This window comes from Martes martes (genome assembly GCF_963455335.1).
Source record: "Martes martes genome assembly, chromosome: 8".
NCBI classification, from domain to species: domain Eukaryota; kingdom Metazoa; phylum Chordata; class Mammalia; order Carnivora; family Mustelidae; genus Martes; species Martes martes.
In genome coordinates this window covers 44,841,908-44,857,019 of record NC_137895.1, presented here as the reverse complement: position 1 = coordinate 44,857,019, position 15,112 = coordinate 44,841,908, and the positions used below count along the sequence as shown (strand labels likewise).

The following is a 15,112-nucleotide window of genomic DNA, read 5'->3' as shown; positions in this document are numbered from 1 at the left end:
AACTGATAGATGTTTTCTCTCAAAAAAATTTGAGGTAAAAGAAAGAGGACAGTGTTCATTGCCTTGGGCTGAATATATTTTCATTAGAAGGCACAATGCCTTTTGACTCTGTAGATTTCTGCTGCATTTGGTTTCCTTGACTTCCTGAAACTTATTAGGATGGGCCCATCAATAATGGTGCCGATACTTCCAGCCTCCTCCAACACTGGGTCTGAAAATGAACGGTGATGAATGGATATGGCCAGCGTGTACAGTGATAGCCTATATTTCTGCTGTCATGTAGAAATGGCAGGTAGTTTAATTTAGAAAAAAAAAAATCACCGAGAAAGAGCAAATATTCCCTTTCATTAGGATTTCTGGACTTTTCTAGGATATGAATTTAGAATCCGGTATGTCTGTTAAAGCCTTTGGAATTGTTTTATTCTATTTCTAGATCTCTTAGCTGTGCCTAAGCATCCGTATGCTGCTATGGAGAACTGGGGACTAAGTATTTTTGTGGAGCAAAGAATACTGCTGGATCCCAGTGTTTCATCTATTTCTTATTTACTGGATGTCACCATGGTCATTGTTCATGAGATATGTCACCAGGTAGGAGAAAAAGGATCAGGAGTAAGTATGATTGCAAACTATTGAGAATGCAGAATGATTTCAGATACTTAGATTAGGAACTACATTATTACCCTCCCAATTAAGTTTTAATTAGGTAGAGAGCGCTGTGCCGTTCTTTTCGGAGGGTATGTCATTTTTCTCAGCTGACGGCACAAACAAAAGCAAACACACTGATGATATTGAATAAGCAACTGTCATTCAGTGTAGTTGAGGAGTGAGAGGGAACCGCCACCCAGCAGCCTCTTCTGAGACCCTGTCCGGTCCTGGGTCCTTGTCAACCTTGCTTTATTTCCTTGTGATTATCGGCGTGTATGTATGGTAAGTGCAGCGATGGCAGTGATTTATTGCGTTGCTGCAAGATGCAGCTGAGTTTTGTGTACGTGTCAAAATTTGCTTTTGCTGAAATCAATTTGTTATTCCCTTTTTCCCATCACATAGACACTTAGGAAGTCTTTCACTAACTCAGCCATAGACTCTTTGTTCTCTAGTGATTGATATTTTTTTTGTCTTGGCGTGTTTAGAAATTCATATGTAAATTAGCCAACTTTGTAGTGAAGCAAAGATAAAATTAATTTCATTTTGATTTTATGCACTTTCTTACAACGAGTGGAAGGTATTACAGAGATTTCGCAATGCTTATTTGAATCTTGATTCTAGTTTAAAAAAAAAAAAGACAAAACTGAAAATAAATGTTCATGCTAATGGAAAGCAGTACCTCTCCTGGTGGGTATGGATGGTTTTAAATTAAACCACTGGAAATCTCATTGCGATACTGTATGGCTTCTATTTGTTAGGAACCCAAAACCTTTATAAAAAGATGGAAAAACTCAAGAAGGAATTATGTGGGAAATGCTGTCAGCAAAAGAAAGTGAAGTGCTAAATGCTAATACATGAACACTGACTTAATGATAAACTGGTTCAGGCCATGCGGTCATTTCCCTCAATGCCAGCCTCCCGCAAGTACACCTGTACAATGCTTCTATCTGTCCGGCTGGCCAGGTCAGGCATGTGTCCCTTGCCCCAGAGATGTAAGGGGGATCCATTGCACAGATAATCAGGGTTCCTCCACCATGCTAAAGAGGAGGCTTTCCAATGAAACACAATGATTCTTGGAAGCATAAGCAGCTTCCTTTTTGCAGATTCCTAGAAATAGTTTACTTGTATAGTCTGTTGAAATAAGAGTACATTGATGATGTTATCTTTGTTCCTAGAACTGGATTTTATTTGTTCCATATTCTATGTTACTTTCTTGTTATAACTTATTGGTGCTAGGCTACTTACCATGAGAAGATGGACCAGAGGCTGGGAAAAACAGAATTTCCATTCTCATTACCAAGTTATTTTCTGCATTACCCTCTCTTCTCACCTATGCATTGTCATGATTTTCAAGACAGGCTCTCAGTTTAAAGGAGAAACATCCATTTTTGATTAAGAATAAAAATGATTTTAAATATCATTTATTTTGTGGTCATTAATGTAGAGTTATTGTTTATTTGTATTTCAGTTCGAGATCCTTTTGAGTAACTGATTCTTTATTATTGATACTGAAACCCTCAGGCACCAAGCTCTTTCCTGGAGCTCCTAAAGCTATACCTGACCTGATAACTGTTCTTTTTCTCCTTCATTTTCTTAAATATCTCGTTCCCACTTAGGCTCTTCACACTTAAGTGTTGCTTACATCTGCCTGGAATCTTCTTCCCAAGGCTTTCTCCTGACTGGTTCCTTCTTATCGTTAAAGTCTAAGCTCAGCTGTCAATGGCTTAGAGAGAGCATTTTTGCTTTGACAGTCAAGAGTGGCTCTTCCCCCCATTCCTGTCACATTTTATTAGGATTTGAAATTGTGTTGTTCATCTGCTTATATATATTTTATTTTGTACCTTACCTCATTACTCCTGTCTCCACAATAAAGCGTCAGCTGTACAAGAAGGGACATTTCCTAACTTTTCATCATCATACCCAAGGTCCTTAGGATCACTCTAAGCATATAATGTTTTTGTTTTTATTTTTAATGGAAAAAAAAATTTCTTTAACTTTTTGCTGAAGTAAGCAAGGATTTCAGAGTGGCACATCATGAGTTAATTAAAACACCAGTTAACAATGACAACATTATTGGGACACCTTGGTGGCTCGGTCAATTAAGCGTCCAACTCTTGGTTTCAGCTCAGGTCATGGTCTCGGAGTCTTGAGAGCAAGCCCTGTGTCCAGCTCCAGGCTGGGCATGCAGCCTGCATAAGATTTGCTGTCTCCTTCTCCCTTTGCTCCTCCCCCCACTAGCTTTCTCTCTCTCTCTCAAAATAAATAAATAAATAAAAATAAAAATAAGACATTATTTTTCATGAAGGGATTTTAGAGATTTTTTTTGGTCCAGCTCCTTATTATCACAAAATCACAGAGAGACTGGAAGTCCTCAGTTTCTTCAACCAGCCCATGTCTTCTTTGAGTTGTCTGTGCAGTTGGAAGGCGATGCTTCAATACCTCCTGTGATGAGTAGCTCACCACTTGAGGCAGTCTTCTCCATCTTTGGCCATCTCATTCTGTTAGAGAGTCTCCTATATTTTCAGCAGACATCTACCAACCCTGATTTCCATCCGTTAGTCCTTATTTGTACCTTGTACGGCCACAAGACACAAGTCTCTTTGTCTTCTGTGTACTAGGCCTCCAAATATTTGAAAATAGCTATCATCAGTTTTTTCTCCTGAGTTTTTTCTTCTCCACGTTAAATACTCTTTTTGTATTCTTGGTCATTATATTTTTGTTCTTCCCTGAATACATTTACCAAAAAACCCCCACAAAAACAAAAACAATAAACTCGTGTCACCAAGTGATTGAACAAATCAGTAGTCTTGCCACAATACATTTTAAAATCATGAATTCCAGTTATGATAGTCATAGTTTAATACATTTAATTTTAGATGAAATAATTCTGGGATAAATTTGATTTGATCTGATCCTCATTCATTTTTCAATTGCAGTGGTTTGGTGACCTTGTGACTCCAGTATGGTGGGAAGATGTGTGGCTGAAGGAAGGTTTTGCTCACTACTTTGAATTTGTTGGCACGGACTACCTCTATCCTGGCTGGAATATGGTAGGTGCACTTTTTTTAGTTGTTGGGACTTCCTAGTGAAAGGTTGGTCTCATATTATATTATCATTATCTTATATAATCATTATATTATATTATATTATCATTATATTATATTATCATTAGAGCTTATATTTGTATCTTACCTCATTCCTCCTGTCTCCACAATAAAGCTTATATTATCATTATCATTAGAGCTTATATTTCATTAGAGCTTATATTATCATTATATTATCATTAGAGCTTATATTATCATTAGAAGTGACTGAAAATACCCTCTGGAAAAATCACATATCCAATAAAGAAAAAGTAACCAAAATTTAAATTTAACTTAAATTTGAAGTATTCCAAAAGAGTTCTGTTTTATTTATTAGAACTGAATAGAGTTTGATTGGTTATAAATTGATTTCAAAATGGTATAGCTTTCCTTACAGAAATATCTTAGGTTATTGCATATGAGAACAAAGGAAAATTCTTTAAGATGGAAAAGGTAACAGTAGTTAATAAGTAATATTTTAAGTGTAAAGAGTATTTCAGTATATACAAAAATGAGACCTTAATATTTCTTCATTGTGACTAGTATTTGCTTGTTTATAAAATACTTTATAGTTGTAGATATATGTTAGGATCAAATAACTTAGTAAGATGTCATTAACTTCATGAGGAGTTATGCACGTTATACCTGTACGCTAAGAATGTATCTGTCTGGGGTGCCTGGGTGGCTCAGTCATTAAGCATTTGCCTTGGGCTCAGGTCATGTTCCCAGGGTCTTGGGATTGAGCTCTACACGGGGATCCCTGCCTAACGGGAACCCTGTTTCTCCCTCTCCCACTCCTCCCCCTTGGGTTCCCTCTCTCGGTGTCTCTCTCCCTGTCAAATAAATAAATAAAACCTTTAAGAAAAAAAGCCCAAAAAAAGTATCTGTCTGAACCTGAAGTCGGATTTGTTGTCCTTTAAGCAATGATGGTTCTAGAACATCCTAAAAGAAAAAGTGGAGGGAAGGCATGGTTTTTATGTGTCTTTTAATATAAGGTTTTCATTTTATATATGCTTTTGTTAATCAATAAGTAACTACGTTATTATTAAATGAAACCCGGGATGTATGTTGTTTTGGAACTTGAATTTTAAATTTAATTTAAGTGATACTGTGTAAAAGTTGCCAAATACTAACATTTGTCGGCTTCCACAAGCTCATATATCACCTGTGATATAGCAGAAACAATAACATATATTTACTTCACACTGCCCTTTTTTGATGTTTAAATTATTAATAGTGATTGTCTAATTATCTGTCATAATTATGTGTATGTTTTGAAGAGATAAACCAAGGTGAAATATGGAGGTGTCTATAAGTCATGATATAACTACTTTATCATCAGTTCAGCCAACTTCTGCTGCATAAAAAAAAGTGATAATACATATCTCACAGAGGAACCATGATAATAGTAATATCATATTGATATGTTTTCATTATATTCATGCAGTTTTTGTCCTTATTTTGTAAAAGCAACATGGGTCATTTCCTCAAACAATGAGATACTTTTACTTAACGCTCTGTAACTAGGTGTGTCTGCATATATGACACGATTCTAAAAATCTTACTGCTTTATCATGGCAGTGAAAATGCCTTTAAAGAACTTTAAAGAAAAATCACCAATACTGTATACTATTAATTATTTAAAGTATTCTTTTAACAAATGTGAAATCTTAAAACCAGAATATTTAAAGATATTGAAAATATTCCCCAAGTTCCTCCAAATATCTTTTGATTTTTTTACATGACTTTTAACCAACTTTGTTTAGAATTTTCATTTAATTTTCATTATGCTGTGGATTATTACTGATTTACAATTTCATTATGTTTCAATATTAAAAAAATGACCTAAATACAAGTGACATGCTACTCATATAAGTAAGCTTTTTTTTTTTTAAGTTCATTCAGCCATCTCTTGTAAAACCCCTTCTAATCATCATTATAAAAAATACACCTTGGATTAAAAAGTAATCAACAGAATTATACATGGGCTGAAAACTGACAGCCTTTGTTGGCTCTGGCATGGCAGTATATCCCAAGTTTCAATGTCTTTATACTGGATTTTGTCTCTGAATAATTTTTTTGTTCTCTTTCATCATTTTTATCAGTTAAGTTATAAATGTAGACCTTCTGGAGAACATATTTATAAGACGTATTGAAAATGAACATAAAGTATAAATAACCCACCTGGGACTTTGTTTTTAATAGAATACAGACCATGAACTGAAAGTATAAAAACCCTGGGGTGGTAAGATACAAGATTTTTATTTCCTATAAATCCGTATCTCATAATTAAGAAATGAGAATTAATGATGTTATAAGTACAGTGATATAGGAAGCTCACCTTATTAAACTAATAAATGGAAGAATAAAATCCATTACAGTTAATTAAGCAACAGTGAGGAGGTACAGGTCTTATCATGATGTCTCTTTATGTTCAGATTGTAAAGATTATAAACACTTTCTGATCTCTGATTGCTTTTGCTTTTTGGTAGCTATATTTAGAATACGTCATTGTACTAAATTCAAAAAACCTATGAGAAGGAATTATAAACAAATTGCTCCTCTCTATATCATTAATATCTTCTTTGCAAACAAAATTTTAAGAGTAAGTTAGCCCCATAGATAAGAGGATATTAAGTAACTTCCAGACTATGCCAGCACTATTTTTCATAATGGCATCAGCAGGAGTGGAAGAAATACTAGAAAGAACAAGAGTGACGGCTGCGTCAGCAGTAACTCATACTGTTGTGATACGTGCAAAAGCTTACCTAGGAGTGCAGGGCTGGGGCTTCGCTAGAGCTTAGCCTAAAATAGAAAAATCAGAAGTCAGACTCGTTTCAGGAGGAAAGGAATTCAGGAAGCTGACCTCTTTTGTCTCTCATCTCAAAAACAGTGCTTTTATCATTTTTACACATCAAGTCTCGAGCCCTAAAGTACAATTTCAATTTGCTACGGTGATTGTTACGACAAACTACCTTCAATGGAATAGCGATGAAGAAGCCCAGAATTACATAATCTTGTCAAGGAAGTCCTTGTTCTGATTTAGGCCAGTATATTTGCTTAGTCTGCTTAATTAGTAAAATCGTAGAGTGTGTGTGTGTGTGTATGTGTGTGTGTGTGTGTGTGTGTTCAGAGCCAGTTGCTGATACAGAAGTAATCAGTTTTTATATTAGAAACACTCCATGGAATAAAAGCTGTTACGATAGTTTTGTTCCCAACAAACTAATCACGTTTACTATTTTATAGATATGGGCCTTTACAGGTGCTATGATGGAAGGTCCAGGGAATGGACTGGAAAGAAGAAATTCAGATTCCAGGAAAGGTGTTTCACTGCTCTGTTTCTTATCATTTGAGAAATGGGGGCAATTGTCCTGACTTACCACGCTCGCAGGATTTTTGTGAAGATAAAATAACTTGCAAGGTCTTTGAAATGTAGGAGCCACTATACAAATGTGAGTCGGCATCACGTACCTGGAAAATAAATGCTCCATTAGAAAGGTGCATTGATTTTATGTATAGATGCCCTAACATTTCCAAGCCCAGTCATCTGTTTTGACACCCTAGATTTATAACAATTATGTAAAGATTACAAAATAATTTTTATAATCCTTGTACCTGGACTCAGTCTCACCAAATCAATTCTTATCTATACTGGCAATGTGGATTCTTCTATAGGAACATAAGCCTTGTATAATATTTCATTCATCAAACAGAAGTGTCAAGATCATCAGAAGCAACTTCTTCAGCTCAGGGCTAAGGATGCATTTCAGGGGCATGTAGTCCTTTTGCTTGATGCTATTTCATCAGAGTTGGCTGTTAGTGACAATGTTATTGAATGGATCAAGTTACAGTATGATAGTGATGGCAGTTGTATTAAATCTCACTATGTTCCCTGGAATGGGAGGAAAAAAAGGGAAGACTCACTCAACACAGTTACTATTCTTCAATAATTCTTGACCATTTTAATGTGAAATAAACTATGATAAAGGACTTTTAGTACAAGGAAAGGATGCATGGTAAAATGCTACTTTGAACTCCTTATTTTATAGGCCTAGTGCTGATGCAGGCCAAATCAGATCTCCTCTGTAGATAGCATACATTTTCATTATAGTTTGTATCTATATTGTAGGCATGTCCTTTAGTTTCCTGAATATAGCATTATAAAGACGTGCTGCTATAATGAGAATTATTAAACATGAGTGTATGTTCCTTTGTTAAATGAATTGGGATTCTCTGGAGCTGCGCACAGCAATAACTTTGTATGCTGATAAAGTCTGCAGGCTGGGAATTCTCCCTAAATTTTTATGAGGACACATACCTGGGCATAAAGATAACTACTAATGGAGAATCGTGCAACTAAATTTCATTATGCTAAATACTTAAGATAATCTTAAATTGTATTGCCCAAAACCTTGAGAAGTGTTCTCAATTGTCTCTGTCCTGGATAGGGCTGGAATAGTAAAAATGACTTCTGCCATTAGACTTAGTATCATTTTAATGTGCTCCAACAAAAATTGCCTGCCTAAGTTAACAGGCATTGCGATAAAATTATCTTTCCTTTTTAAATTATTTTATTTTTACTCAAAAAGAAGTTGAGAAAATCATTGATGAACTGAAATAGAGTTGATTGAGTTCAATGTTTTCTCCAGTTTAAATGTAAAAATAAACTGCTTCAGCATTCCAAATAATAATATACACTCTACCATAGTTGGGCAGAACAGAAAGGTAGAAAGAAAACGTCTTGGTTTTGGTTAATATTTTACTGGTTCAGGTCTTTGTTTCTCAATTCCATACTTGACTTAATGTCTGTAGGGAAAAATTCTTTTGCGTTCTTTTCAAAATTAGTTAATAGACATTTCAATAATAGTTGGTGTATTGATGCTATTGCCTGTACTTCATCAATGTCAAAGTATATTTGCCCAGTAGGTCTATGGGGTCACAGATAGATCACTTGGAAATTAAATATGTATTTTAGAATCTTACTTTACAAATACTGAATACCAAATAAATGTATGTATATATATTCATGATTTTTCATATAGTTGTATTTGTCTATTATGATCAAAATCCGCATTATAATATTCTTTCTACTCCTGAGAAGCCAGTAAATTAGATGACCCAATTGTTTTCAACTGGTCAATGATATTTTCTTTTTTCAAATGACTAACACATAATGGATGTGAAAAATTTAAAGGATTCTTATGACTAGTTCCATGGGGCTGTGGTCTTTTTTTTTTTTTTTTTAAAGATTTATTTATTTATTTATTGACAGAGAGAGATCACAAGTAGGAAGAGAGGCAGGCAAAGAGAGATCCCTGCCGAGCAGAGAGCCCGATGCGGGACTCCATCCCAGGACCCCGAGATCATGACCCGAGCAGAAGGCAGCGGCTTAACCCACTGAGCCACCCAGGCGCCCTGGGGCTATGATCTTTTTGATCCTCTTCAGTAGCTTAGTGGTGACATTTACACTGAAAGGCTGGAAGGAAGGTGGAAGGAGGGTCTAGGTGGGTCTCTTGGGGGACCACAGCCTTCAAAATGGCCCTCGTCTCCTGCTTTCCCTTTACTCTTCCCTCCTCCCCATTTCTGCAAGCCAGTTCTCTGATGAAGACGTAGATTTTTTATTTAAAGAATAGAAAATACTTTTTTTTTTTTTCCCCTCATTAGAGTGGAACTGGTGAGCTGTAGCTCACTCTTCTGGGAGGAAGAGTTGCTTTTTTCTTAACATTTGTGATCAGAGCAGTTTAGGGCATTGGTGGACAGTAGGTTTGTAACAAAGAAACAAAGTGCGCAGAGGAAGTAAGAGCTGCCGTGAGGACCGTCGCCGATGCCCCTGAAGCAAAGGGTCTCGTCTGCTGTTTCTGAAATCTGAGTCAACATTGAAGAAGTTCCCAGTGCACTGAGGGTTAGACCGAAGAGTGTACAAATTGGGCTCATCCAAAAAGGATGTCAGTGTTAGGAAGCAGGCTAGAGACTTGGGTTCCAACCATCGCTGGCTGAAGAGACACAAAGAATCTCTGGCAGAAATAGCAGTGAAAACAGCAACTAGGCCAATTATACTAACACGTGACAATACTTCCCACTAAGGCTACTGTAATAAAAAAATTGTGTTTACATTTTCTCTCATTTCAGGGCTAATTCTGTGCTTTTTACAAAACATGTTAATGATGGGCCAGTAGCCCTGCTAAGGGCATCTCTTCACAAAAGGGATGAAAAAGGCTGAGCAGTCATTTATTAATTGTGAAACTACATGAACAATTTTAGAAGTTTTATGTCACAAATGCATTTTTGAGGATGAAATTACAACTGAAGACAGTGCATTCATACTTTTTTTTTACACTTGTCGTTCTTATTTAAAAGAATCAAAATGTTGGCTTCACAATTGTTTGGGAAATGCAAGCTTTTGAAGAACTTGTTATCAATGTGTGTTAAGTTTCAGAAAATGTAACTCTGCTTCATTTACTGTTTCTAATAGAAGTCCAATTTTTATTAAGTACAATCTTTAGGAAGGGAAGAAAAAAACAAACATAATTCCTTAGTTTTCAAATATTTTCATTTATCCTTTTGTATGTTCAGGTGTGTATCTGGGAGGTTTTCTTAGTCACATTACCTCACATTTTCTCGTATGTGAATTTTTAAAATTTAAAACAAAGCTGCAAATGGAAATCTCCTGTATGTTCTTAAAGAATGAATTTTCTCTAAAGCAGTCATTTTCTTCAGAAAGACACTAAAAGTTTCAGGTTTTGTATATTTTAAACTTAGAGATAAAAGATAAATGAGCATTCCCTTTGGAATAAAGTATTTCTTCTGAAGACCATGTTCAGGTTTGCATGGTGTCAAGGTGTTTCTACATTTCCATAGGAATTTCAAAAGGAACTGATCAATTGACAAGATTAGACACTTCCTAAGAAGAAAATCCTTCTGAACCTGGAGCTCAACAATAATGCAAGACCATCCTTTTTCATATCTAGAAGTATTGCAAGGAAAATCAACCCATTCATTCCCCTTTCAAGTAAGAGCAGTTTGTAAGCAGAATACCTTCCACTTACTAAAACTTGTCAGACAGTGCTTGATAAACCAAAAAATTGATAATGCCAAAAATTTATACCAAAATGATGAAATGTTCTGTTAGACATCCTTGTTCACAAACACATTATTTATGATAGCAGATTACACCATTGTTAATCTGTATCTCTTACCACTGCTAGTAAAAATGTTTGTCTCCCTATAATATATGTATTGTTCAACGTTTGGTATCATTCAGCTTTTTCCCAGATATGCGAAAAAAAATTTGTTTTGCAACATATGACCAAAACTGAAGGCGGGTGACTAAGAGGACAACCAAAAACTAATTTATTAATTTCCTAATTATTAATCATCCTTAACCAGGCAGCTATATGTTTTCAAAGACTTTAGAACACAACTCATTTCTAAGCAAGGAGTGACTGTTTCAGTCCATAACACTTTATGGGACTTTTTTTTCCCCCCTTTTCATCAAGGTTACTTTCACTGTTGAAATGTTACCAGATAAGAATGTGAGAAATGAAAGTAGTGAGTTCAAGTGATATGAATTAAAAAAAAAAAAAAAAGTAAAAGGGCATCCTGTGAAGATAAAGCCAAACAAAAACAAAAACAAAAGCAAAAACCCACAAAGGGGAATTAAGATAGTTTGAGGTTGTTGAAAATTTTGCCTCAGTTATACCTATAATACTTATTTTTGTTTTTTTAAGATTTTATTTATTTATTTGAGAGAGAGAGAGAGAGATTGAGAGAGAGCACAAGCTGGGGAGTGGCATAAGGAGGGGGAGAGGCAGACTCCTGCTAATCAAGGAACCTAATGTGGGGCTTGATCGCAGGACCCTGAAATCATGACCTGAGCTGAAGGCAGATGCTTAACCGACTGTGCCACCCAGGTGTCCCTACCGTTAACACTTGTAATGATGAAGACTTAGGTTGCATTTACTGTGTAGCATTAAACATCATTAAACATCACTGTGAAATAGGGTAAGACATTCTGCTAGGTGTCTTGAGAGTATACCTGTTACCATCTTTCCTAACAGTCTGAAGAGTGTGGTAATGGCTAAACCACCACACAGTTCACCATTCAGGCAGTTCTCCTCAACTGCAATTCCAAAAAGATGATTTGCGGTAGAACATGTTTTGGCACTGAGCTCAATAACCTCTGTGAATCCACATTCACAAATGTAGGAAAGCCCCTTTATATGAAACTGGTTGTATCTTTGGGTTTTCACCTCACCCTCCGATTGATGAAATCGAATTCTTTACAATGATCGGTGTGCTGTCTTTTGTCATATTTCTGTTATATTTGTCTTAAAAAATTAAGATATGTGGGAATGCTTCCTTTATCTACTTTAGATACACCTGTGCCCAGTTAATTCATTTAATCATTTTTTTCTCCTCTCCAGATATAGTCCAGTGATGCCTTTCTTGAGTGCTGTTAACGATGTACCAGCTCAATAATTTTATGTAAACTACTTTGATGGATTGCTGCTATTTTTTTGCCATTACATTCAGTCATACAATTAATTTATTCTCTTTATTAATTAAGTAAAAGAATTATCAAGCACTTAAAATGAGGCCTTTGTTTTGCTAATTTCTGTGGAATAAACCTCATGGTATTATAAGCTTGGAACTGCTCTGTATTAGTTTCTTGCGTATACTGTATTCTGTCTTTGGTGTACTGGTTTCCATTAGTAGGTATGGATAGATTCAGGATCTGTCCTCTGTCAGAAGTAGCCTCTGTCAGAAGTGGCTTTGTTTATGGAAGAGCTCAAAAACACGGTCCATCAGACTGCTCATGTTCGTAGATACATCTGGAAAATAAAATTTAGCACAGTTAGTCTCAGAAGATTAGTCCAATAATGGAACAGTAGAACATTTAGCCACCAATGATCATGTTTATATCACACGGCTCAAACATGTTGTTTACTATTTAATCAAATTTATCTGGTTACAGTAGCCATTTCTTTTCCTGTAGATTTTGAGCATCTTTCTGCTCAGTTAAGTTCTGCTTTTGAGTCCTGCTCTTTCTGTAAACTTCACAGATATGCTTGGAAGATAAGTACTTTATGCAGAAGACTTGTCTTCTCTTGATTGTGGTGGTAGGGGTGGTAGTATGATAGGATATTTTTATTTAATATTATTTATTTCCCAACTTGTCTGATTAAAGATAAGATTAGGTCAGTTGGTCCTTCACAGCAGATTTGGCACGAGTTACATTCTCTTCCTAACTACCCACATGATTGGTCCGATTTGAAGAATCTTAAACATACTACACTATTGAAGATGACTAATTAAAAATAAAAGCTTTAAATAAAGCTTTTGCCTTAGTTTTAAGGCCATAAGGAGCTCTTCTTGGAATTTTTGGCTTCTTTTGAGAGCCCACAAGCCATATCCCTTCCCAGGCCTGAAAATAATTTGGCTTCTCACCACAAAATAATATTTTTCCATTTGTTGCTAAGCATTTTGTTGGCATTTTTGGGCCTTTAATTGACAAAATATTTCCAGAGATCAATCTATATTGACTCATTTTTCACTATTTAACAAACATTTATTGGATGCCGATTTTTTTTTTCGCCAGTTTCTCTGCCAGAGATGGGGAATGCACTGATAAGTGTGAAAATCAAATCCTCACAGATCTCTTTTACCACTTTAATTATTTTCATCAGAGTAATGTTACTTTACAGTTTCCTAGAATGAGGTTCAATTCCTTTTTTCTACCTATTCCATGGATTAAATTTTTGACCCTCGATGCCTCCTAGTTGTGTGATCTTGTTTCTTCATCTTCAAAATATATATGAAATATTCATGCTGTTTTTTATCATAGGATAGTTTCAAGAATCAAAAAAAAATGTTTTTATGATTATTGTCACCAATATTATTGTTACTCTTATGTACTTAAGTGTAATGGTATTACCTTTAAGGTCCAAAAATTATCTTCCAGTGGAGAATATTCTGAATCACATATTAAAGATTAGTAATTACCAGAGGGGAGGTGAGTAAAGGGGGGTTGGGTGAAACAGGTGATGGGAATTAGGGAGTGCACCTGTGTGATGAGCACGAAGTGATGTTTGGAAGTGTTCAATTACTATGTTGTACCCCTGAAGCTAAAATAACAACTGTATGTTAACTGGAATTAACATAAAAGCTCTTAAGAAGGAAAAAAAAATAAACTTCTGTGTAGAATCAGAAACAAAACAAAACAAAACAAAAACAAAGCCAGTCACAAGGAAGCCTGTGAGTAGACACAGGCACACCTGTGTGCTAGTACATTTGCAGTGAGTAATTTGCTTCACATCTGCATCATAGCTTTTATGGAAATTAGCCACACAATCTCAGCATTGGCCTCAATGGCTGAAGAAAGTGGCTGCACAACATTCTAGGCCAGATCAACATTTGCTACAATCAAGCAAAGATGATAAATCTGATTTTCCTGACTAACTAGACTCAAGAACAGAATTTCCATCTAAGTTCACCTCAATCCTTACTGAGTGTATTAAACAGACTCTTGATTTTGGCAGCATCTCAGTGCTAGGTCAGCCCTGCTAGCTGAGCTAGCAGTGGGTCTGGGTCATGCCCATAACAAATCTCTCTGGTTATACCAGAAGCAGCGTTTGATGTCCATAGGGTCTTAGTTGAGTTTGAGAATGGTTTCCAATGGAGTGCATACAAACCTTTGCTCTATTATTTCTCCTAATTCTGGCAGACATGGTGTAGTGGTTAAGAGCATTGGACTCTAGAGCCCAACTGGCCAGGTTCAATCCCCAGTTCTTAGGCAAACTCGAGCAAGCCAGTGAACTTCCTGTAAAATGAGGATCACAATAGTATCACTCATTATTAATAATAATGCCATAAAAATTAGTAAGAGAAAAGAAAGTGCCTTCACAAGATACTTTTGAGTACACTCATTCTATTTCTGAATGATTCTAGAATGCTAATATTTTAATATTTTTGTACTTTATAAATGAATTGCTAGTCCAGATTTTGCATTCTGAATGTTGAAAATTTTCTCTATTAATATTACAATCAATGTATAAATATTCTGGTAGCTTACTTTGAGAGCTGGGAATAAATATGGAACTTCCTTCTGAATGGTTAACTTTCTGGGCCATAAGTACCGTATATGTTTTGGAGTTGTTATGGGTTTAAATTTTCAAATTTGAAAAAAAAAATAGTACTTTTTATTTTCATTGAAAATACAGACTTCTGTAACCTGGCAACAAATGTAAAGTATTTTTTTTTTAAGACTTTATTTATTTATTTTAGAGAGAGAGCAGGAGGAGGGGCAGAGGGAGAGGGAGAGAGATTCTCAAGCAGACGGTGCTGAACGTGGAGCCTGATGTGAGACTCAGTCTCATCGTCCTCAG

The 15,112-nt window shown here is 35.7% G+C and overlaps 1 protein-coding gene across 1 annotated transcript in view; it reads left to right on the top strand.

Annotated features, from left to right (window-relative positions):
- Positions 1-15,112, top strand: part of TRHDE (thyrotropin releasing hormone degrading enzyme) — a gene marked incomplete at its 5' end in the record, with an annotated part of 379,638 nt that overhangs the window by 197,733 nt on the left and 166,793 nt on the right. The window contains 2 exons of the mRNA XM_080811630.1: positions 434-588; positions 3,582-3,695. Of these exons, the coding sequence (XP_080667756.1) occupies positions 434-588; positions 3,582-3,695 (269 nt within the window). The remainder of the gene's footprint in view (positions 1-433; positions 589-3,581; positions 3,696-15,112) is intronic.